Source organism: Hippichthys cyanospilos, chromosome 14, assembly GCF_059441005.1.
Source record: "Hippichthys cyanospilos isolate Australia breed blue-spotted pipefish chromosome 14, RoL_Hcya_1.0, whole genome shotgun sequence".
Taxonomy (NCBI): Eukaryota; Metazoa; Chordata; class Actinopteri; order Syngnathiformes; family Syngnathidae; genus Hippichthys; species Hippichthys cyanospilos.
In genome coordinates this window covers 2,816,450-2,841,831 of record NC_142382.1, presented here as the reverse complement: position 1 = coordinate 2,841,831, position 25,382 = coordinate 2,816,450, and the positions used below count along the sequence as shown (strand labels likewise).

At 42.6% G+C, this 25,382-nt stretch overlaps 1 protein-coding gene across 1 annotated transcript; it reads left to right on the top strand.

The window, feature by feature from the left end:
- Positions 1–434: 434 nt before the first annotated feature.
- Positions 435–25,332, top strand: stag1a (STAG1 cohesin complex component a). Its single transcript, XM_088432585.1, has 32 exons — positions 435–583; positions 13,940–14,101; positions 14,197–14,317; positions 14,382–14,537; positions 14,618–14,714; positions 14,800–14,876; positions 14,957–15,161; positions 16,375–16,526; positions 16,610–16,683; positions 17,405–17,528; positions 17,609–17,707; positions 17,782–17,861; positions 17,942–18,049; positions 18,126–18,240; positions 18,435–18,552; positions 18,630–18,733; positions 19,006–19,098; positions 19,400–19,693; positions 20,067–20,137; positions 20,212–20,380; positions 20,933–21,025; positions 21,085–21,259; positions 21,337–21,476; positions 21,571–21,672; positions 21,754–21,902; positions 22,069–22,197; positions 22,285–22,487; positions 22,995–23,163; positions 23,234–23,350; positions 23,436–23,550; positions 23,619–23,699; positions 24,493–25,332. The coding sequence occupies exons 2-32, from the start codon at positions 14,073–14,075 to the stop codon at positions 24,514–24,516; spliced, it is 3,783 nt and encodes a 1,260-aa protein (XP_088288711.1). The 5' UTR covers positions 435–583; positions 13,940–14,072; the 3' UTR covers positions 24,517–25,332.
- Positions 25,333–25,382: the final 50 nt, after the last annotated feature.

Below are 25,382 nucleotides of genomic sequence, written 5' to 3'. Positions count from 1 at the left end.
GACGAAAGAAATGGTACGGAAATGCAATGAAACAAAAACTAGAGGAAGTGAAGGTATGTTATGACGCGATATAAGATATTTTAAGATAAATTAAGCGGTGAACTCAGTACAAGATGCAAACAATTTGACGATGCGGAAAGGTGACGTCACTTACGTCAACTCGCAATAACAGCGCAAGTTAGGCTTTTATTTGTTTATTTTTATGAATGAATAAATTTTGATTTTGTGCGACTTGATGATGAGCATAAAGTTCATTTAAAAAAAAAAGCTGGAAAGAAGGGAAAAAAAAGGATAGGCGAGGGGGCGCGTTCTCGGTCCCCTTACGTAAAGGCAAGGCGCGTGCCCGGTCGCGGAGTGTCCGCCAGGGGGCAGCCGCGTCCCGGCGTGAGTCTGCGCCGCTCCCGCTGCACCGCAGAGAGGAAAATACCACCAGATGGCGGTTTAGGATTGCTGCTCTTCTCTGCGAGGCAACCTTCCGCTCGCAACGGGCCAATTTCCTAATATAAAATAAGGCCAAATAATAAAAGCGGGATCGATTCGTCGCTGCGGGAGGTGACGCTCGACCCGGGGATGGTCCTTATAGGTGAGTGCCCGGTGTTTTTGTCGCGCTTTTTTTTGTGAGGCGGGAAAAAGGGGGGGGGTGGGGGAGGAAGACGGCGCACAGATTCAAGATGGTGGACGCACTGGAAAAAGGGAAGGCTGCTTGTGCAAGGGAGGGGGATGGGCGCTCGGAGCGGCTAACCCGAGCCGCCGTCGCCTTTCCCTCCCTGTCAGTCAGCCTAGCCTAACTTAGCATAGCCTAGCCTGCGTGCTAACTAGCCTCCCATCCAAAACAAAAAACGCCGCCGGTGGAAGGCTCTCGAATGGCGGCTTTCCCTCCTCCGCCTCTTCCACCTGTCGCGGGATTTGTCAACAAATACAAGAAGCCACGCTGCCCGCGTGACGTCTTTTGTTTGCGTGCTTGCGTTTCCACTCTTGTTTTACGGCGCGCCGTGTTGGGAATCTAAACTGGCTTGTTTTCTTGCTTTCTCCATTTTGCTTTCGTGATATGCGCTAGGTGTGTTTTCCTCAACGCGCGCAATGCGCCCTGAGATAACTTCCGCTGGATGAATTGGTGCCATGGAAGTAAACTTGACGCGTTTATCGCTGGGAAATTTGTCAGAAGGCGGAGGTTGTGATTTGTGTCACGGTTTTCTTCCTGTCAACATCAGGTGTTGCTTTCAAGGTTTTTTTTTTTTCTGTTATTATAACTATTCACTATTCATAATTATAACTTTTCACGTTCACCCACTTGCTGACTAAAAATAAAATTATATATAAATATTGTAGAAGTAATTCTAACTATCCTTTCAACTGTAAAGAAAAAGTAAATGAATTTTTAGAAGCTGTTTACATTTTTTGGTGTTTTTACAGGTTAGTCTAAAACTGAAAAAAAAAAAAAACCTTATTTTATTGCGATTACACTTCATGTGGCATAAACAACATTTTCCTTGGGTTCATTGGAGCGTATCCAATTATTTGAGGGCTGTCTTAACCAATGGGGGCTTCATCTTTTTTTTTTTTTTTCGGCTTGTTTGCCAGGAAATCGCATTTGTACGAAACTCAACAAACACTTTTGAAGCGTGAAATACACAACAAAAATCACTCACGTGGATGTTGTTTCAAATTATTGACCCATGTAACATGTTTAAAATGCCACCATGCAACGCTAATAATTCAAGACGGGTTTGATGATTGCGAGGCTTTTATTGACACGCGGCTGTCAATCCTGCTCAGCTAGCTTGGACTGACCTATGAGGAGCAGCATTTGTGTTGTGCCTCGGTGGTTACATAACTGCTTTGTTTACAGTCAGCCTGGGACTGTTATGAAGGTTGAGAGCTCAGGTGAGATGTGGATGTATTTTGCAAGACTGTAAAGGCTACTGAACAACAAAAAAATGCTACATGTTGAGAGCGCAGTATAATGACACGATAAGAAGTCATGTAAGAATAAGATGAAGTACCAGTCAAAGGTTTGGAAACAACCTCTAATTCTAATCTTATTGTGATTTATTTTTTGCCTGTAAAGTAGACACTGATACCACAAGTAGTTTGTCATCTAATGATAGAGCAAAATAAAGGCGGGATGCACGATGGAAGTGTGTAGCACAGGTGTCAAAATCCAGTCCTAGAGGGCCGGTATCCTGCATGTTTTAAAACCTCGCTAAAACAAATCTGATTCATACGATTAGGAGCGGAGCTTGCTAATAAGCTCACGATTTGAAGCGGGTGTGTCGGGCAGAAAAAAAAAAAGCAAAAACATGCAGGATACCGGCCCTCGAGGACTGGAGTTCAACACTTATTTTGATCTTACGCTAGATAAAAATGCAATTATAAAGTATGATAAGTTCAATGTTCAGTATGCGATTTATTATGGTTGAAAAATGTGTCACAATGCAATTACTTTATATCAGTTATTGATAATTGCAGATTTTTTTAAACATATTTTAATTAAAAACAATGTTTTTGGTTTACTTTCTCTTTTCAGCACTCATTATCGCCATAGGAAATGTCTTATTTTACTACTTAGCTGATTGTGGGTGCGATGCTAAGGGTCGGTGCTGATCACCGGAACTGGCATGTCAAAAAAAACTAAGAATTATTTTAATCATCAAAATAGTGACCAATCAGATTTTTGAAATGTTCTCGTCATTCAAAAACAAAACACGTTTTTTTCTTTCCAAGTTTACAGTGCTTAAAATGTACTAACCAAATTTGTTTTATATATATATATATATATATATATATATATATATATATATATATATATATATATATATATATATATATATATATATATATATAATATTTTGAATGAAGTGGTTAACAAGCAGAGTAGAGCAGGGCTATCCAAACTGTAGCCCAGGGGCCATTTGTGGCCCGCCGTTGGCTTTTCAGCGGCCCGCAGCATTAATCTACCATTTGATGCTATCTATTTGAAATAAATAGGTTTATATACTGTAATGGTATATAGCTCTAAATGTGCAAAAATACAAATTATTATTGCTATTGTTTATGAATAAAAACTGCAATTTCTCTTTAATCTCTGGTAAATAAAGATCATTCAATTTAAGAAGCATGGATTGTTTTGATTTATAATGATGCCACATTATTGAATTGATTCTCAAGTAATTTTCAAAAACGGACTTCTTAATAAAGGTTCTCACTGCGGAGATGGGATTGGACTATGGATCTGGTCTAGTGGGATACTGTGCCAACACCGGGACAAATCCTAAACTTTAACCCTTGACAGAAAGCTCTTTATGCCTTTTAATTGCTCGCTTGATTTGAGCGCCTTTAACAAATAAAAGCAGAAGGATTTTAAGTGGCCCCCGCAGCTGCCATTTTTTCCATACGTGGTCCTCAAAGAAAATAGCTTGGACTCCCGTGGTGTGGAGCCTAAAATAATGGCTTGGCTTGACTGTGGCAATGAATGATTGATAATGTTATGAGTGCGGAGTGGGGGGGGGGGGGGGGGGGGGGGGGGGCTGCTTGTTAACAATACAAAAGTGTCCCCCAGCCATCTATCACGGCTTTGAAACTGTCTGCAAACGGGCGCCGCTCCAAAAATAGACAAACCGCTCTGAATACGAAGCAACTTTTGCATCCGTGTCGGTCCACCCGCTCGCTTTTAGCGCGCTCGCTTGTCAGCTTGCTATCTTTCTTTTTTTTTTTTTTTGTCTTGAGTTCAATGCCAGCGCGGTGGTGTTTTCTTGTATGATGATGTCATTTCTGTTCTGCGGGCACTGGTTTTGAATGGGGACGTTGCGTTATGGCTCTCCATGTTTTCGTCTCAGTTTGTCCTATATTTGTGTTGCTCTTGCTTTAATATCTTACGAAACAAACATTTTTTTCCAGGCCGAGCATGCGGTAAACTGTTGGAGGGCTGCAACTTAAAAATAATTGAGTCCAAAACAGCATGATCAAATAAAATGCCGCTTTAGCTTTGCCGGCATCATCGCCTCGTTAGCAAGCAATTGTTGACACAAAAGGCATTGACAAATTTCAAAATTATTACGGGTTTAAAAAAATATATGAACTCATTCAATGCCAGGGACGTATTTTCACGTTTTTAAAGAGTCACTACAACCAATGCATAAGTACACTGAGATTTCCCGCAGAATTTACTTTCTTAAGAAACTAAATTTCCTTTATAAATCTTTATTTGGTACATTCAGTTAAAATCGAGTAAAATTTCAACAGTCCAAAATGATAGAAGAAAAGTGTTTTTATTTTTATGTCGTACTAGATGTTCAATACAATTTTTTTCTGTTCACATTGGTATTGTTATTGCTCTTTTTCGTTTTGCTTCCTTGATAACATACCACGTTACCTCATTCAATGCCAGGGAGGTATTTTCATGTTTTTTCAGAGTGCGGACTTTCAAAAAGTATTGATTTAATACTTAAGTATCTATGGTTGAATGTCTGGAGTCTTAAAAAAAGTGAAAATACATCCCTGTGGCTGATGATATATAAATAAGTACCTGAGATTGAATGTCAGAACTTTGAAAAGACATGTCTTGGGTAATGAACGACTATATGTATCAGTGGCATGTATCGGTAGCCCTCATGAGTACACAATACCTTGAAATAACCCTGGTGTAACTCTGATTAAATCCATATATATATATATATATATATATATATATATATATATATATATATATATATATAAGCGGCCCCATTTTTCGCATCATGAATCAACGCCGTTTCAACTAGATTGTGCCGATGTAAATCTTTGTCCTCCGTATATTTGACGCAAGGCTGTCGGACGACCTTTTATTTGCACACCTGGGAACCATTTGAAATTTGTGAAGACACTGCAAAACGGCCCCCAAAATAAATATGGGATTCCCTTCCAAACCGCCAAACATAACATAAAATGAGCGAAAGAAACCAAATAGAAGGTCAAGCAAAGCTTTTACTGGAGACGTGAACCTGCAACGGCCCCTCGGGGAGTCAGCGGCCGCCAAGACAATCATTGCTCTTTTTTTATCGCGCTACCAGCCTATGGAGCGCTTAAGAGCGTATGTCCTTTCACCTTCGGAAGACGACTTGCGAGGCACGCTTTAACCAGATTAGGACCGCGTCACGCTGGAGATCTGCCATTTGATACACGCGTACTGCAAACATGCACTCAGCCATCTGCTACTGCCACACTGTACGCTCCTTCTTTTTATCACGCACGCAAAGTCTGGAGGGGGGGGGGGGGGGGGGGGATGCTGGGTGAATTGCACAAAGTGACAAGATCTCCAGTGAAAAATGGAATCCCTGCCCCCGCCTCACAGGCACACACACCATCTCTGAGTGCGAATTCATGATAAATACATCATAAGGGCGCAGGGGACAGCAAAAGAATAGGGAAGGAAATTTGCTCCTCGGCGCCAGTCTGCACAAAAAACGGATCTGTGACCGGCCCCTTTCACGCCGCCTGGTAAAACCAGAAACTGTCATCGAATGGGGGTAACCAAGTCGACAGGGCAGCTACGTTGGTTTCCTGAAGTACAATTGACCCGACGTATTCAAGACGGGTTCCTTGCGTCACCTTGATCGTATTTGAAGTTCGGCGCCCGCTGGTTAGCATATTTGCCGATGTTTTTTGAGGAATTTTGAGGAGAGTTCTGATTCAATGTATTCAAATGATCTGTTTTTTTTTTTTTTTTAATGTGTAACATATAAATATTGCTAGGGAATCAGCGGTTTAAAGCAAGTAGCCGAAAATATTAAAACGTTGCCCCACTGGCTGTATTTACTTCCTACTTCCTACTTTTTCTTTTGGCAATGTCTATCATTGTCTTCCACATCATTTTTGCGGTAATTTAGCCAAGAGAAGGCACACTTTAAGGATAACAAGTGGCCGTGTCATGTTGAAATTTTACATGTCAGTATCTGGGTGAAATTTCAGCTCCTTCGTGTCTTCTTACAATGTTTCCCCTTGATGTGAAATGCCTTTTGACGTAAAGATACAAGGATTACTGCACTAGGGTTAAAAGTGTTGATTGTATGTGAAAAATGATGTCGTCATCAAATTAATTGATTTAACTCCCAAAGGTGCAATTTTAACTTTTTAAGAGTCTTGACATTCCATACTGGATACTTATTTATATTTTTTCAAATGTTTTCAATTGGTCGACTAAAGGAATGTCTAAAAATGCTGCAAGTAAAGCAGTTAATTATTTATATATATATGAACTCCTTACTGCTAAAAATGTCTAACTACTAAATGAACTATCACTTTGAATGAATTTCAATTAACTACCGATTTTAAACATGTCTTAAAAGGCACCCATCCAGCATTCTGCCACTTTTGCAAAATCTCCATTGCACAATTTAGCCATTCCGCATTATAAGGTTCAACCTTCAAGGAATGGCCTACTTTCGAACTGGTTTCCTATGCACCACGTTATAAGGCGCATAGAACAGAAGCTACAGTAATGCCTGAAATGAAAACTCGTGTTATGCCCTACGGCACACTGTCAGTTATTGAGTAAATTGAAAGACTTTTAAATGCGCCCCATCGTGTGGAAAATACAGTCAATTTTAAAGCTATAAAATCAATCAAATTAATTTGATGTCTTACTCAGTTCTGGGTATGAATCAAACGCAATTCTACAACTGTGCTCTTCAGGCACAAATAAAAAATGTCTGTGGCTCCTTTCAGAGCTCCGCAATACATAAATGGAATCACTCTGTTGAGGATTGTGTTGCCAGAAGCTTTAATGGTAGCATTATGTCACATGACTTACTGTTATTTACGTGTGAGACAAGCTCACAATCGCATTTCGCCCTTTCTCTCCCGCTGATGGATTTTACAGATCGGCGCTGTGTGCCAAGCAGCTGCCGCTCTGCCTGCCGCAGTCAGTAAGCAAATAAGTACGCGCTTAGGTGATTCAGCAGCCAGCCCGGCGCGTGATTGATGATTTTGTCGTAAAACGCAAGCAGGCGCGCTTCGGTAGAAATGACCTGGATGAGTTATGGGGGCATGAAATTTAAAAAAAATGTTTTGTTTTTTTATCCTAGTTATGTGAAAATGGGTCAAGCACGTTAGCGTTTTGTGTTTGTGCTGAAAAATTCATCAAGTAGTCATCGTTTGGATTTATATCTGGATTTATATGAACTGATTCAGTGCCAAGCGTTATCGGAAAAGGCATCTTCTAGAGTGCCAGTGTATTTAGAATTTTTACTCATTTTCAAGGCCGACAGAATATTGTGAGCTATGTCTATGTAAACATGGGTTGTATCATATGAAAGATTGACTTCCATTCCTTACTTTGAATCGCATGTAGGTAATAGCTGTTTAGAAGTGTGGAAACACAGCTATTCTATGGTCACAGTTAGCACTACAGTGCTTAATAATAGACAAGCACTAGCTTGGGGTGTCAGCTACCCCCCATTAAAAAAACAAAACAAAAACAAAAACATATTTGACAAGAATTTTATCTGTATCATTTTTATCACTGTTTTAAAAGACGAGAATTCTCGTCCATGGCACTGAAGGAGTTGGGCGCTACAGTATGTCCACCAAATCTGGTTTTATAATAAAAAAACAAAAAAAAATTGACACTGTTGTAAGAAAACACACAACTCCAGTTCATATTGACTCAGTTTACTGTTCTTGAGAAATAAACATAAATTACAGGTTCAAACCGAATACTGAATTTGGATTTTACACATTTCCGAGAAGTTCGGTCAGACTAAATACGGTCAGTTGCTCTTCTTGATCAGATTTCTTACATAAATGATCAACAAAAAAAGAATAAACGTGGTTTGATAAAAAATCCTGTTTCTGAAAAATTGTACGTTTTTTTTCTGTTTTCTCAGTGCTAAGAAGAAGAATTTGTTTCTTTTTGGAGAAAATAATCTATAAAAGTCACTAATTTAGTGTCATGCTCTTGTGCTAGCTTCACCGTTTGCTGCATTTCGCTAGCTTTCAACTACGTAACCCTCCATAAAGAATTTCCGTGACAAGTACATTTGAATTCTAACAAATCTACCGTATTATTGACCTTGTCCTAGTCCTAGTACAAAGTCGTGTTTGTTCAACTCCAGGCATGCGCTTGTTGACTTCTGGCCAAAATTGACTGTTAGCGCACTGAATGCAATCTTCTGAATGCTCCTCTCTTAATTACAGCTCAATGTTTTTTTCCCTTCACGGTGGAAAAAACAGAAGAAGCTTTTTTTTTTCTTTTACTTTCGGTTGCCCTGTAACTGCGCCTGATCCGAATTTACACTACGTCGTTTGTAATTATTTTTTAAACATCTCCGCGTAGCTGCGGCGTGAAGGCGGCCATGTGTTGAGTTTTAACACCTAGCTTGTATGCGCCGCCGTGTTATGTTTTACACCATCACACGCTCGCAAATGACATTTGAAACACTGTCAGATGTTTTTTTGACACTTCGAAACCGCTGAAGCGCTCGTATTGCTGTCACGCCACCGTGCCTCGGGCCAACAGGCCAACCCGAGACTCACGCCATCTATTTAAATCCATACGTCGCGCCCGTTTTCCCGACGCCGTCTGCTTTATCGCCACCAAACAGCCGAGAATCATTTAGGGAAATTTACACCACTAAAATAACGCTAGCGACAGTCCAAGGCGTCGGGGGGGGGGGGGGGGGGGGGTATTACCTTAGTTGAGGTCTGCGCTGGGTACGTTGCCACGGAAACAGAGCAGGAATAAGACAAATCATGCGTGGCGGCGACATTGACATCTTGTAATATTTTGTCTTGAATCTGTATTTGCTTTGTATTAAATGGAAGTGGCGCTCGCGCGCAGCTGTAGGATGTAATCACCCCAAAGTGGGACCTGATGGAACCTTGCCGTCCGTCTTTGTGTGTTGATGATAACGTCCTGCTTCAAGTTTGTTTTCAATGAGGTGATAGATTTAATTTTTTGCTTCATAAGGAGCATCTAATAATTTTCTCAAAAGCTGCCAATGTACCTTATAATCCGGTGTACCTAATACACGTTTTTTTTATAACACGTTTTCGAGTTTTCAATTTTGTGGAATGAAGAAAATAAGTGAATACATCAAAAATGTAAATGAATCATAGTTGTTTATTTTTAATTTTTGGATTTAAAATTAAGAAAAATTCAATGAATCATAGTGATATTCGTAAAAATTTCTGTTTCGCGTTGATCCAAACAGTCTTTTATGTAATTAAGAGGTATTTTTTCCTAATTTCTATTCCTAATTTTTGATTTTCTATGAATAAAGTTTGACTGACACCTCTGATCGTTTTTGTTGACATTTCCATTAGCGCAGTTACACCTAGTGGATGCAACTACTAAAAAGGAAAAAAACTACTGTAGCTTCTATTCTATGCGTCTTATAATACGGTGCATTTAATGACTGTAGCGAGCAGGTTTTTTTTTCTCTTTTTGGCTTTAAACCAGTTTAATAATGCCAAAATAAACAAATCTACAATTTTATATGACTCGAGTCAGTTTTCCTCATTTCGATACAGACTAGCTGCGCTACGCAAAAGTATTCCATTCTTTTGTCGGGAGTCCAACACTGTTGTCGTCTCGCTCTATACGCATTCATTAGCCACACATTCAGTCTTTTGTGGCCCGCGCTGTGTTGCTTGCGACACCCCGAAGATAATGGCCCCTTCTTGTTCAAGTCGTTTTGAAAAGCTTGGCCAGCAGGGACCACACGCGCAAGGTGCGCGCCGTAATTATTTCGCCGTCAGCACTCATTAAAGCCGCGGCCGTCTGCTAACGTCGTTAACAACACTTTTTTTCAATTCCTCCAGTACTGAGTGCTTGGGACAAGACTTTTTTTTTTTTTTTTTTTTTTCTCTGTCGCCTTCTGGCGCTAAGTCATTAACAGCTGCTATGTTTGTTGAAGTGTGACTGACCCTGTAAATCTCCTTTTATGGAATAACGCCGCTCCACACACTCTCAAAGTGTAGTCAAGTGGAAGTGACGACGTTTTCAATATTGCGCACTTCTTCCGGGGTTTACTCTTAAAATTCCATTTTTAAATATGCATAAACACCCCCTACTAAATTAGCTGTGCGCTATTTTTATCGGTGTGACGTAGAACAGGAATTCGGTTTGCTACTAACCTTGCTTTGAAGGTCAATATACAGTTCAGGTCGATTGCATAACCAAACATCAGATATTTACCGATTAGTTTAACGATTTACTTGAATGTACCGTTTACAGCAGCTGTATATGAGTAACAATGCTTTTGTTATTTGTTGTATGTAGAGCTATTCCAGGCGTGGACAAACGATGGCCAGGGGGCCATATGAGGCCCATTAAGCTTTTTAATCCGCTTTTTAATATTTATTATGTCATAATTAGAGTATTAAGAGTTTTGCATATGGGAAGTCAGGCTAAGCCAATCATCGAAGGCTTGCAAATGTCATAAGTTGCCCGATGGCGCCACCTGGTAGTTTTGGGGTGTCAATATAAACATTTCTATTGTGACCCGTTCACAAGTTGCCGTTTAAAGGACTAAAGCAAATTTCCCGGAAAATGTACGATAAAACGTCCGGTTTTCAATACGGCCAAAATTGACAATATTTCCACATTTGAATGGCAGTTAATGAACCCAAAATGGGCTAAAAAGGAAAACAACTTCCCTTTCTGTTGACAATGTGACAAAAAAATCTCTTTAATCTTTAAAATAAAAATACTTGATCATAAATACAAATAAATAAAATATATTTACAAATAGATGTTTTTTTTTTTCTTTTAAATGTCCATCAACAGTATAATTTGTCTTAACTTTAGGAAAAGAACAATACAGTATAGACAAGTGCTGCGGTAATCGTGTTGGCACGGTGCCATTTCAAGCAAGCTAACAAGTTTGACACACTGCCCGAGGCTGAGCTGCACTCCATTTGTTTATGAGGCTGGATTGCAATGTAGTTCCACTTCCTGTTTCGAACCAGTTTTCGTTTCCGATGATATTGTTACGTAACGGTATTCGTTTTGACACGATGCACAAAAAGATTTCGAGATCAACGCGTTTTACGAGTTTTCGCAGCCGGCGGTGACACACTGTTGACAGGAGCGATCCAATATTTCGATATCCGACTGATGATCTAAGCGACTTTTTGAAGAAAAACTTTATTGGGGTCGCTCAAATTACTTACGTTTTACCGCTAATTCACGAAACTCAGAGAAGACCCCACAAGACATGGAAAGTCTCGAAATATATTTGAATATTTGCAATGCAATGCAAGTCTTCTTTTTTTTTTTTTCTAATCTAGTCCTTTAGACCTCCCTTTTCTCATCTTAGTCCCTCCTGTCCCCCACTTGCCACCCAATCAAAGGAGCTCTCAGCGTCATGCTCATGACCCTCGGCAGTCGCCATGGCAACCAGGGCCTGCCTCCCAGAGAACGCGCCGCGCATGTTAAGTGCCTTCTCGAAGGCTCGCTGTCTCGGTCTCGTGCGTACATTCTCCCTTGCGCGCGCACACACACACACACACACACACACACAAAATATATTACAACTTGTGATCAGGGCTTCCATTCAAAAAATGTTTTAGAATCGATCATTCCATCGAATAATATCATTATTGCAGTTTTCTTAGGGGGACTTGGTAAAAAGTCTGGTTAAATTCTTCATAGCTTCCTTTTTTTTTTTTTTTTAAAGTTCCTGTGTGTGTGTAGAGAATGTTTATCTCCCCCAGATCACTCTCTCACACACACACATTTCCTCTTCCTCAGTGTGGACGTCAGCAATGAAAACAATTGATTCACGATACAAAAAGGGGGCTTGCCAGCAAATTGCGAGGGCGACAAAGGCGGGGTGTGTTTTGTGTGCGTCCTTATTTGGAGTCTGACGTTGGACCGCGTCAGTCGTCTGATGTCACCTGACCCGTTTTCATCACGATGGGGCGCCATCGTCATCTCGGGGCGTCAGCCCGTTTGAGACGAATTCCGAAATTGATAGTCGTTGAGATGAACACGTCTGCGATATGTTGAGTTCGCCGAAATATTTGCGCCGGCAGAATTTGATCAAATCTATCATCCAATAAGGACTTAGCCCTGCTTATTATATTAATAGTAACATTGGGAAACCACAGGTTGACATTGTTCACAAGGTATCGGGTATTTACAAGAGAGGTCGATACCAGTCACCGATATCAATGCCCCCCCTTGTGGCCGTTTTACCATACAAGGCCGACAATGTTTTTCTTGGTGTCAGTCATCTTATTAAAATGCAATTTCGCTATGCATATAGTAAAGCTGGTCAGTAAAGTCAATTAACGACAGCATTTTCCACGCTATAAGGTGCACATAAAAACTTAATAAAGTTTGTGACTTATCTGATTTAATTGACATGTAGCACAGCTCCATCTAGTGGATGCATAATGCAACCTAAGCCACGACTGTAGGTTGTATTCTATACGCCTTATAATGTAGCGCGTTTTATATATATGAAAACAGTTTTAAAATCAAAATGAAAAATTCTATGAAGGTGCAATTTATAATCCGGTGGGCCTTACAGTGCGGAAACTCCGGTTCATGTCTTTGCTCTCATGCCTATTAAGATGCAATTTCTTGCAGTTTATGGTTTTTTTTTTTTTTTTTATTGTTGTCGGCTAAACGAGTAACGTTTGATATTCATTGTAATTTTAGTTTCATTTCATTCATTTAAATTGAGTCTTTTAATATTTGTCGAAAATTGCGATTATGAGAAATTTTGCGATGAATTAGCTAAACAAAACAATGAAATCACTTGACAACGCTATAATTTTTCATAAACGTTATGTTCATGCTGCGAATGCGTTATAAGTGTGCCGCTACCAACATTATGCATTTATTTTGCAAATACAAATTGTGTCAATGACCATAACAAACCAAGTTGAACTTGACGAATAATAAAAACAAACATTAGAAAGCGATGACATTTTTTACTCCAATATGAACTCTCATTCTCTGCAATCTAATCAATCCGCAGTGATTCTCCATTTCCTGTCATTTTCTATTATGATTTTACTTCAATTTTATAAGTCTGTAAAACAGCAATTTGCTATTCCAGATGATAAAAAATTGCCGTACCCGAGGCCAAACCTCCTCAAGAGTTTCATAATCTGATAATGACTTCTTTTTTTTTCCCATCCCCGCTTTCAATGTTTCCCTGCCAGCTCACGTGCTGGTGTTGTCACTCCTGCACTTGCCCTGCTACAATATCAACACTGTGTGAGAGACAGTATTTAAATACACACTCACTCTCTTAGCCTGCCCCCTACTGTTGTCCGGGCCTACTTTCAAACACGTGCATACACTCGCATATACTCCGGGGTTCCAAACTGTACCCCCAAAGTATGATAAGCATGCATATTATCATTTGAAAGCCTCCAGGTGCACCAATTAGCGTTGTGTAATTTTCTGAAAGAAATCTACCCCAATTAACCCTCTGATTATGCCTAAAGTCAGGCTGGAGCTGAAAGACTTTGTGGAGCATACTGCTTGTAGTGGTTGTTGGGAGATACTGCACCGGCTTTGTGCTCGCTTCTGTTAGCATCATAACAGGTGGACAATTAATCCGATCATTTTTTTTCACGGCTTTGCGCTCACGGCAGGAGTTAAAGTGCAAACATTTATTCAAATATTCAAATGACCCCGCCCCATCCCACCCTCCCACTCGCACGTAAACACGTTCTGGATCTTTTGTTTAGTTTTCTTACAAGGTAGCCGGCTTTTTCATCTTGAGTAAATGTCGTCCTATATGTTGTTTTCAAGGCCAGCAAACTTTTTTTTAGCCAATATCAAATATTATTATAACATGCTGTTCCCAAAGTGGCCAGTTGGTGTCATGCTTTCACCGTTTTCATGTACATAGCTCATCCCATGGATAGCAATAAACTGTACACTTGCTTCTAAATGACTAATAATCATCGATACTTTTTTTTAAAAACTTTTGTCCAGGAACAGAAGAGAGCTAAGAGGAGCCTTTCTACCCCCTCCCGCCTCTCCAACTCTTCTGAGCCCGGTCGTGACTTTAAGACCCGAGACAAGCGCGACGTTCGGATCCCCTCGCCGGCAACCCGAAGTCGCCAGGATGATAACCTCCGAGCTTTCCGTGCTCCAGTGAGTGACACTCTAACAATCGGCTCACTATTTGGCAAAACACCCGCCCTGTACCTGGATACCTTTTGCTGAATTTTTCCACGATGTGTCGCTAGGGACTCGTCCAACGAGTCGGGGGCCACAGACGCTGTGAGTCTTAGTATGAGCATGGCGGATATGGAGGACCCCGAGATGAAGGGCAAGAAGAAGCGTGGGAGGCCTGGGAAACAAGCACAGGTAAACAACAATTTCGTCGTTGGTTATACAGTGTATATATACTGAATAATTCCGCTCTGCACAGACGGCTAATAAGAAGCCCCGCAAAACGCCGGCGGACAAGACTGTGGGCGGGGCCAGGGGACGAGGCAAAGCCAACGGCGTGGCCCAACACAACGGCGACAGCTCAGACCCCATCACTCTGTTCGAAGTGGTCAAGCTGGGAAAGAGCGCCATGCAGGTGCGCCCGCTACTAACACGCTAAATGTCTCATTAAAAGCGGATAGCCAATTAGAATTCTTTATTTGTGCGCTCGTGAAGTCCGTGGTGGACGAGTGGATCGAGTCGTACAAACAGGACAGAGACTTGGCTCTGCTGGACCTCATCAACTTTTTCATCCAGTGCTCCGGGTGCAAAGGTAAGACAGAACGCCGTAACCTCAGCGTCCGTGAAGCAGAAATTGCCGGTCCGTTTTTACGACGCGGTTTTTCTACCCTCAACAGGCACGGTCAGGATCGAGATGTTCCGGAACATGCAGAACGCCGAGATCATTCGCAAGATGACGGAGGAGTTTGACGAGGTCAGAAAAGCTCGAAACCAGCGCTCTCGTGTTCCGTCCAACCGGAGACGAAAAAAGACATTTCTCTCGCCCGTCCACAGGACAGCGGCGACTACCCGCTCACCATGCCCGGGCCCATGTGGAAGAAGTTCCGCTACAACTTCTGCGAGTTCATCTGCGTGCTGATCCGCCAGTGTCAGTACAGCATCATCTACGACGAGTACATGATGGACACCGTCATCTCGCTCCTCACCGGGTTGTCCGACTCCCAGGTCCGAGCCTTCAGGCACACGTCCACTCTGGCCGGTAAGAAAATCGACTTGGCGATTTGTGAAAAGTAAATGTCCCCTTTAGTTTTTTTATTTATCTATTTAAACAATTAAAACATCAATGTGTGATTTATGACATTTTTGAACTACATTTGTAGTGATGTCTTGTGGCATTTTTTAGTCAGCAAATCCAGAAAACAGATGGTGTAACATCTGTTATTATCTGGTTCGTCTGCTGGAAAATTGCGTTACTAATAACAATGCGAAAACCATGTAAAAATTTAAATGAAGGCATACAAAGGAGTCAATGTAACACAGCTCAGCGATAGGTTGTGTCATGATCCAATTAATTTGTTCTTAATTTGGAAATAAAGCTGCGCTGCTCCTGTCACAGCATTTAAAAAGCATGAAATTCGATTTGCCGATACCTGCGAAAAAACTTTTAAATCTTCACATACCCCCTAAATTGCACATTACCTCCATTTGAGAACGCTGATTTAAACATTTAACTATTCTGCAAATGTTTCATGCGATTTCAAACTCGTTTTTAAACATTTCTGAAGAAATATGCAGCTCATAAATGAATCGATTGAACAAAAACGTGCGTAGGATATGCGAGAATAATTTGCATTTGGCTGCTTGACAACTAATAAAATACAGTGTTAATATTTTCTGGGTAGCCATTTTTTTTTCAGACTCAGTAACTGATGCAACACACACTTATAGTATATGATATTTTCAAAAGCAGATTCAAAGAAGTTTGTGAATTGCTCGACATGGCGCCTGCTAGCCAGATGCTGACCTGCAACGCTTTATTTGCCTAAGAAGTTAACTAGTGGCTGATGTTCGTGACAGCTGCACTTCCTGTTGTTTACCTAAAACTAGACTGAAGTGGAAAATTAAAAACCAGAACACATGGAGTCTTTGAACCACTTTTGGGTCCTGACCATCCTATTGAGTCACGGCTATAAACCATTTAAATAACTCTCGGCTTGTATGAATGACTTGAACGCAACAACAGTTTTATTATGTAAACTGAATTTGTATTGGGGGAAAAAAATACAAAAAGTATCGGGAAATATTTCCCCATATGCAAGTTTGGTGGTGATTTGAGTGTCAAAGATTTGCAACAAAACGACCGTCATTTGACTCCATTAATGTATTTTCCATCGTTCCAAGTACTCTACTCTTTACTACTATTCTTTTTTGAAAGCTACGGTTTACTTGAACATGAGTTTTCTGGGCCGCAGCTATGAAGCTCATGACGGCGCTGGTGAACGTGGCGCTCAACCTGAGCATCCACCAGGACAACACGCAGCGGCAGTACGAGGCGGAGAGGAACAAGATCGCCGGCAAGCGGGCCAACGAGAAGCTGGAGCTGCTACTGCAAAAAAGGAAGGAGGTGTGCCAAAACAGCAAGCGTGCCAACTTCACTTTTTCTTTTTTGAAAAGTCAGAAATATCTAACGGCTTTGGCTCTGCGCAGCTTCAAGAAAACCAGGACGAGATTGAGAACATGATGAACTCCATCTTCAAGGGAATTTTTGTGCATCGCTACAGGTATGAATTTTTAGTGCTCCCACACTGTATGAAATGAATTCTGTTGTGTTTTTATAGGGACATTTATAAAGTACTCACTCTTGTTGTTGCACTTGACAGTTTTGTCAGTTTTTTTTTTTTGCATGTTATTAGTTTGTTTGAAAAATGCATGGTAGGGAAGCTAGGAAATTGTTATTATTACAGTATTTGTGGATGCAAAATGAAGTGTTCTAGACTAAAATAGTCGTTGTGAAAACAAAGTCAATTAAAAAAAAAACTGCAACTAGTTCTACCTTTACATAAAGAGAAAATAATTTGACACATTTTTGGACTTTAAATAAATGTGTAAAAATATCCCCCACAAATGTATTGAAGGTAAACTTTTTATGGGCTAGAATTGCTGGATTCATAAAATTATGGGGGAATTGGGTTCTTTAAAAATAAAAGGAAAAAAATGTCTGAACTGATTTTTCTTTACGTAACATTTTTAAGGAGAAACTAATCTGAGCAAACAAGAGTAAGAAGAAATGGGGTGGGTCTGGAATAAATACAACAAATTACGATATTTAAACATGTGCATAATGAATACTTGTCATTTTATCACCACTTAATATCCCACATTACTGGATATTTTTCGCCCTTTAGATGTTTTTTTTCCATCCTCGATTCAGTCCAGTCACTTCCATGAAGAACTGCGTTTGTCTTTAAAATAGTGTTCCTGATGACTCCTCTCGCTTCCCAGGGATGCCATTGCCGAGATCAGAGCCATCTGCATCGAGGAGATCGGCGTGTGGATGAAGATGTACAGCGACGCCTTCCTCAATGACAGCTACCTGAAGTATGTCGGCTGGACGCTGCACGACAGAGTGAGTTCAGCCCGAAATTCCGCCGCATTGCCGGATTCCTTTCATGTTCGCTCAGTTTGCGGTCTTTGTCTCGCTCTCAGCAAGGCGAGGTGCGTCTCAAGTGCCTGAAAGCTCTGCAGAACCTGTACACCAACCGTGAGTTGTTCCCCAAGCTAGAGCTCTTTACCAACCGCTTCAAGGTAAGCAAAGGAGCAAAGTAGGAGGTGGAGTAAAAGATTTTTTGGTGAGGTTTGTTCTTTTTTTGTCCTAACAGGACCGCATTGTATCAATGACGCTGGACAAGGAGTATGACGTGGCTGTGGAGGCCATCCGACTGGTCACTCTCATCCTACAGTAAGTAACCATGCAGGACAGACAAAATGGCTCCGTAATCAAGTCACACGCGGCAAGAAATTGTGCTTTTATTGTTACAGGGGTAGCGAGGACGCGCTGTCCAACGAGGACTGCGAAAATGTCTACCACCTGGTCTATTCTGCTCACAGGCCCGTGGCTGTGGCCGCGGGCGAGTTCCTGCACCGGAAGTGAGTTCACGTCAACACAAAGCCATTTAATTTGATTCGCAGCCGTCCCTAAATGCGCCCTTGGTCCGTTCGCCAGGCTGTTCAGTCGTCACGACCCGCAGGCGGAGGAGGCGCTGGCCAAGCGCAGAGGCCGGAGCAGCCCCAATGGGAATCTCATACGCATGCTGGTGCTCTTCTTCCTGGAGAGTGAGGTAACAACTTCTTTCGCTTCTCTCGTTGTGAATTTCCCTACGGGGATGAATAAAGTATCTATCTATCTATCTATCTCTCACTGCTCACGTGACGTCTATGTGGCACGTGCCAGGTTTTTTTGCCCCCCGTGTAATGATAAGAAAGAAAGCCTATAACCTTACTGTTGTTATTGTTTGTGTTTGCGGTTGTGTAGCTTCACGAGCATGCGGCCTACCTAGTGGACTCCTTGTGGGAAAGCTCTCAGGAGCTGCTGAAAGACTGGGAGTGCATGACCGAGCTGCTGCTGGAGGAGCCCGTCCAGGGGGAAGAGTGTAAGATAGTCACCCGCACTTTTGCCGACTATTCGTGCCCTTTACGCCCTCCTCAATTCACCCGTCCGATTTTGCAGTGCTGTCGGACAGACAGGAGAGCGCACTCATCGAGCTGACCGTGTGCACCATTCGACAGGCGGCAGAGGCCCATCCGCCTGTGGGCAGGGGCACTGGCAAACGGGTGGGTGTGGCTATCCGGGATGTTTTCATTTTGAACCAAATGACGTTAAACAGGGCACACACTTATCTATCAATGATTGGGGGACACGATTGGAGCCAGTTTAGGGGCCTTCCTTGCGCTCAGTCAGGACTGTCAAAGATGATCTTGAGTAATTATCCTACTGCTTAGGTTAGGTTTTTTTGAAAAAACATGGCATACACCTGCTTCTGAGCCTGCTCTTTGTCTATACCCACATTTAGCGTGTTATGTCATGTTTCTGTGTACCCATGCAGGTGCTGACAGCAAAGGAGAGAAAGACCCAAATTGACGACAAAAACAAACTGACAGAGCACTTCATCATGGCCCTCCCCATGCTGTTGTCCAAGGTAAGCTTGGCCAGATGTTACCAGCCTTTTTCTATTTACCGGTTTAGCAATAAGACGCTTTATTAATTTGCTCATAATTTGAAAAGAAAACTCTACTGTTCGTATGACCACATTAAAATGAACTGAAGATTTGCTGATACCTGCAGAAACCGTTGAATCTCACGTACCCCTTGAAGTGCCTTCACGTACCTTCAGGTGTAGTCGGACCCCCATTTAAGAACGGCTGAACTAAGATTTTGCGCAAGCCTACATGTGAATGGGTCAGCCCCGATTAACTCTCCGTTTTCCATCTTTCTTACAGTACCAAGCCGACTCTGAGAAAGTAGCAAACCTGCTGCAGATCCCGCAGTTCTTCGACCTGGACGTGTACAGCGCCGGACGCATGGAGAAGCACCTGGACGCTCTTCTCAAACAGATCCGGCTCGTTGTGGAGAAGCACATCGAGACGGACGTTCTGGAGGCCTGCAGTAAGACATACAGCATCCTCTGCTCAGAAGAGTACACCATCATGAACCGCGTGGACATCGCCCGCTCGCAGCTCATCGACGAGATGACGGATCGCTTCGCACACTCCGTGGAGGAGCTACTGCAGGAGGTCAGACGGTGTTACTAAGCGAAACTACGGCACCTACCAAAGCATGTAGACGGTTTCTCTTAATTAGAACTAAACAAGATGAAATTTTTGGTCTTGCGTTTTTTAATTCTTTAATGAAGGGGGTTATTTAATAAAACATTTCATTACTTTTTTATATGCAGTACTATAGATGTCAGAAACGTTTTGTGGCTCCCTGGTTTTTTCCTGACATTTAATATTCAAGGTTGCTGACCTCTGACCTCAGGAAAATAAACGCCAGAGAAACACTCGAAGGAAAGAAACAGCAATAACTTTAAATATCTTCCTTTATGCATACCTGGAGCACGTACGGCTTGTATACGGTCTTTTCCTCCATTTTTTTTTTTTATCACAGGCCGAGGAGGCCGACGACGACGACATCTACAACGTTTTATCAACCCTCAAGAGACTAACGGCCTTCCACAAGTAAGACTCTCCAATCGCTTTCGAAGACGATTCCGACCTTTTGCCAGCGTCAAGGTTCTTCCGCCTCCCCTCAGCGCTCACGACCTGACGCGCTGGGATCTGTTTGGCAACTGCTACCGACTGCTGAAGGCGGGCATCGAGCTGGGCTCCATGCCGGAGCAGATAGCCGTGCAGGCGCTGCAGTGCTCCCACTACTCCATCCTCTGGCAGCTGGTCAAGATCACCGAGGGAGCTCCCAGCAAGGTGCCGGGCACACTCACATTAGCAACATCGAACTCTGAGAGAAAGATAGACTGATTGGATCGTTTGTAATGCAGTTGACCTTTTTCCAAAGACTCGTTAGGTCACAAGAGGATTGATTTATAGCTTTACACACAGTAAGTGATAGACAGCAAGTGTGATTACTTCGATGGGGTGTGATTGGCTGAACTGATCGATGGCATCCCTGGATTGCTCCCCGAGCGAGTGTTAAGGGCCATAAATTTGGTTCACGTACGGAAAACGGGTCTTCTTCAGAACGTGGGAGGCCATTCGTTCAAATGACTTTGGAATGATAATCTTAGCGGGGAATTACAATTTATGGCAGGCGAATGGGGAATTGAAAACAAAAAGAGATGCTGCATGAAGAAGTAAATGTTCACTCTAAAAACAGTTATGGTTGAGAAAGCTGCTACTTCTTTTTTGTTCAAAACAAAAAGTTGAGTCAATTGGACCAAAATAGCAGTTTGTCCTGTATCGCGTAGCTTTTTTTACCTTTGGAAAAAAATGACTTTTGAATGCCACTTGTTCTTGCAGGATGACTTGCTGGCCCTCCGGAGGGTGGTCAAGTCTTTCCTTGCCGTGTGCCAGCAGTGCCTGTCCAACGTCAACACGCCCGTCAAAGAGCAGGTAAGACTTAGCAACCGTCCCAGCTTTCCCCGTCACCTCACGTCATTCGTTCCGCTTAGGCCTTCATGCTCCTCTGCGACCTGCTGATGATCTTCAGCCACCAGCTGACGACGGGCGGGCGCGAGGGCCTCCAGCCGCTGGTCTTCAACCCCGACGGCACGCTTCAAAGCGAGCTGCTCAACTTCGTCCTGGACCACGTCTTCATCGACCAGGATGACGAGAGCCAGAGCATGGGTGAGAACGGTTGCCTAAACACCAAGGTAAAAAAAATGACCAAGTCAGCTCATTTACCGAATTCGATGGCCTCTCAGAGGGCGACGAAGAAGACGAGGCCAACAAGATCGAGGCCCTGCACAAGAGGAGGAATCTGCTGGCGGCTTTCTGCAAACTCATCATCTACGATATCGTCGACATGCCGGCGGCCGCCGACATCTTCAAGCACTACATGAAGGTAACTCTTCATATGTCAAATGGCGATCGAGTAACATACAGAAGATCCCTTTCCTCCATTTGAGTTTTTTCTGAACTTACGTGTCATTCTTTAGTATTATAACGACTACGGCGACATCATCAAGGAGACCCTGAGTAAAACGAGACAGACTGACAAGATCCTCTGTGCCAAGACGCTCATTCTCAGTCTGCAGCAGGTCAGATTTTCAGTTCGGGGCTCATATTTAGCATACAAACACACATAAACACGTTACTGATTTCACTGTATGCGTTTTTAGTTGTTCAACGAGCTGCTGCAGGACCAGGGCCCCAATTTGGACCGCACGTCGTCACACGTGAGCGGCATCAAGGAACTGGCCCGCCGCTTCGCTCTCACCTTCGGCCTGGATCAGATCAAAACCAGGGAGGCGGTGGCCACGCTCCACAAGTAAACCTTTTCACACTTATTTTTCTGATATAAAAAAGAGACATTTATTCATTTGGTTCATTAGATTTTCTAGTGAGACCTATTTTAATTGTGCTTGTATAATTTTCGTTCTAATAAGGCCATTCCCATTTCATTGATTTCAGTTATTGTCTTTTTCCCTTGCCAGAGATGGGATCGAGTTTGCCTTCAAGTACCAGAATCCTCGAGGACCCGAGTTCCCTCCCATCAACTTGGCCTTCCTGGAGGTCTTGAGCGAGTTTTCCTCCAAGCTGATCCGTCAAGACAAAAAGACGGTGTAAGTAAAACCCCCCCCAAACTTTTGCGCACAAAGCAAGTGTTAGCAACCGTAGCTAAATACTGGAAATGCCGCGCCTCTCGCCAGCCACTCGTACCTGGAGAAGTTCATGTCGGAGTCCATGTCGGAGCGGCGGGAGGACGTGTGGCTGCCGCTGATCTCGTACAGGAACAGCCTGTTGACGGGCGGCGACGAGGACCACATGTCGGTCACGTCGGGCTCCAGCAGCAAGACGGGTTCGGTCCGCAGCAAAAAGGGACGACCGCCGCTCCACAAGAAACGCATTGAGGGTGAGGCTGGCTGATGAATGGAAACGTTTAAGGCTGCCACTCACCATTAATTTAAAGCATAAGTCTCAAACTCCAGTCCTTCAGAGCCGCAATCCTGCATGTTTACGATGCTTCTGTCATAAACACGGGTGTCTTTGAGAGAGCAGCATGGAAAACATGCAGGTTTGCAGTCCTGGAAGACTGTAAAAAAGTAAAGACAAAGTTTAATAGTAACCTAACCCGAACTACAGGAGAGTGCCCCCTGCTGGCAAGTAAATAGCAGTTCAAACTCCAAATCAATGCCTTGGTAGGCTTCTTCTGTCTTTACCAGGAGATTGCCCCCCGGTGGCTATTAAAAACACTGTAGATAAGCCGCACTGCACACTATAAGCCGCAGGGTTCAAAGCGTGAGAAAAAATGATTAGCTTATTGTCCGAAATTGACTGTAAATATTTCTAGTATTTGTCATATTACCGTATTAAGAATGCCATTGACGATAGTCATGTGGACCTCCTTCTGACTTTGCAGAGGAGAGCAGCGTGGAGGGCAGTTGGCTGATGCGCAACGACACCATGCCGACACCCGGCGCTCTGCAAACCCCTCAGCTCACCTCCACCGTCCTCCGAGAGAACAGGCCGGCGGAGCACATGCCCGACCCCGACTCGGAACCCGGCTCGGAAAACGACTTTGTGCACAAGTGAGCGCGGGCGGGCGCGCCGTCAAAACGCCTTTTTTGCGCGCCGGTCTGAACGCCGCGGTGCCTTCAGCCCTCAGATGCAGATGTCGTGGCTCGGCCAGCAGAAGATGGAGGAGGTGAACAGGAAGGATCGGACGGCCATGAACTACATCAAGTCACGCAGCAATCAAGGCGTCCGGCAGACCGTGTAAGTCGCGCTCAGAAAAAAAAAAATCAAACAACTTCCGCATTATTGCCACAAGCGGAAAATGGTGTATAATTGTGTCATTCAGGCGCGGGCTGATGGAGGATGATGCCGAGCCCATCTTCGAGGACGTGATGATGTCGTCGCGAGGCCAGCTGGAGGACATGAACGAGGAATTTGAAGACACCATGGTCATCGACCTGGTGAGTCTTTTCTTCCTAATCCCGATGAAAGTTTGACTCTAATTTTTTTTTATTTCAAACCCCGCCAGCCGCCATCGAGGAACAGACGCGAACGAGCGGAACTAAGACCGGACTTCTTCGACTCCGCAGCCATGATCGAGGACGAGTCGGTAAGCGAGTCATGCACCAATTAAAAATGAGCAATTTAATGTTAGAGAGGCCCACAATGTTTTAATTCTTGCCACTGTGGGAGCTCTCGTAGGACCATCTTATAACCAGATTTATTATGAAAAAAAAAAAATATGTGCCTAAAGACAGTAAAACTACTTCACAAGAAACCAACATGAAGTGCTTTAACTTTATTCTGTAGATTTTTTCACACAAAAAAACCCTCAAAATTTTAACATTATTGAGGTGCTGTATTCATCCTCAATATCATTTCAGATCCATAAAAAAGGGCCTACTCATGTCGTAGTAAAGGGTGGAAAATTTAAAGAAAACAGCATGTATAATAAATGAGAAAATGTACTAAAAAAAATTAGCTGGTGTAAAAATGAAAAAAAAAGACAGTTTAAAAAACAAAAACAAAAAAAAATCAAAAATAAAAAAAAGACATGCAGTCATGCATAAATGAAAAGACAAAAAAGTAATCCAAGGACATACACTACAGTAAATAAACTGAATAGATGGAAAAAAAAACATAAAAAGTGTAAAAACGGGGAAAAAAATAGACCAAAAACAAAAAGCAAAAAAAGATGCAGTATAATAAATGAGATGAAAAGGTAAGGACATTTACAACAATATATGGAAAAAAGACATGAATAAAGTATAATTAAGAAAAAACAAAACTTACTGCCTATGGATATTTTGGGGTAATGCAACCTCAGTAATGAATGAGAGACCACTGTATTTCATGCATATCAATATTTTTTTTAACTTTTTATTGTTTGTGTGTCATTGCAGGGGTTCAGTATGCCCATGTTCTGATGACAGCAATGGTTACAAAAACAACAACAAAAAAGCGCCTTCTGATCAGGAAGTAAAAAAAAAAAGACAGCGTTGCGCTGGAGCGGATCCGCGCTAACTGTCGTTCACACACTTTTACCAAGAAGGTATTGTACAAGTACTTCACACCTCTGGACACCTGGTCCACCTCTTCCACCCCGGGACAGTTTGCAATCGCGTGGGCCAGGTGTTCCACCCCGTGTACAGTCCCGTTCGCTTCTTTCCCTCTTCGCCCTCGTGTTGCACTTTGCGCCATCCGCGTCACTTCAAACCCAGCGTGGACGTCAACTCTACATGTTGTATATCTGTGCGCTTATCACCCCCCCTCCTCCCCACCTCGGAGTTACTCGGCACACAAATAACACTTTTTTTGTAAAGTCGAAAGAAAAAGACCTTTCTAAATCTGTAGCTTTAGTACGAGAAAAAAAAAACGTTTTAAAATCGAGTGTTTGTACAGCGTTCTCGAATGTGTATTCTTCTCATTTGTTGCCAAACGGTGGCCTACATTACAAACGTTCTCTTCCGGATTTTCTTCCCACGTCTCACTTTTAGTTGAATTTTTTCGGCCCGCCCCTCACTGCTTCAGTATTTGCTGTCGCTCCCCCGGGGCTGCAGACGGTGTTTGATTCGTGTCGGTGCATCACGTTTGTTGTTTGAATGTGTCTTGGGGTTTTGCTTGTGTAAATATCACAGACGGTCCGCCGAGCCCAAACCCAGTCGAAAAAGCCTTTTTTTTTTTTGTTGTTTTTTTTTCTGTCGAGCTTCAATTGTTTTTAATAAAATAAAATGTGTACTCAATTTGCAGAGTTGTGTTCGTTTTGCACCAAAAAAAAAGATGTTTTGTTTTC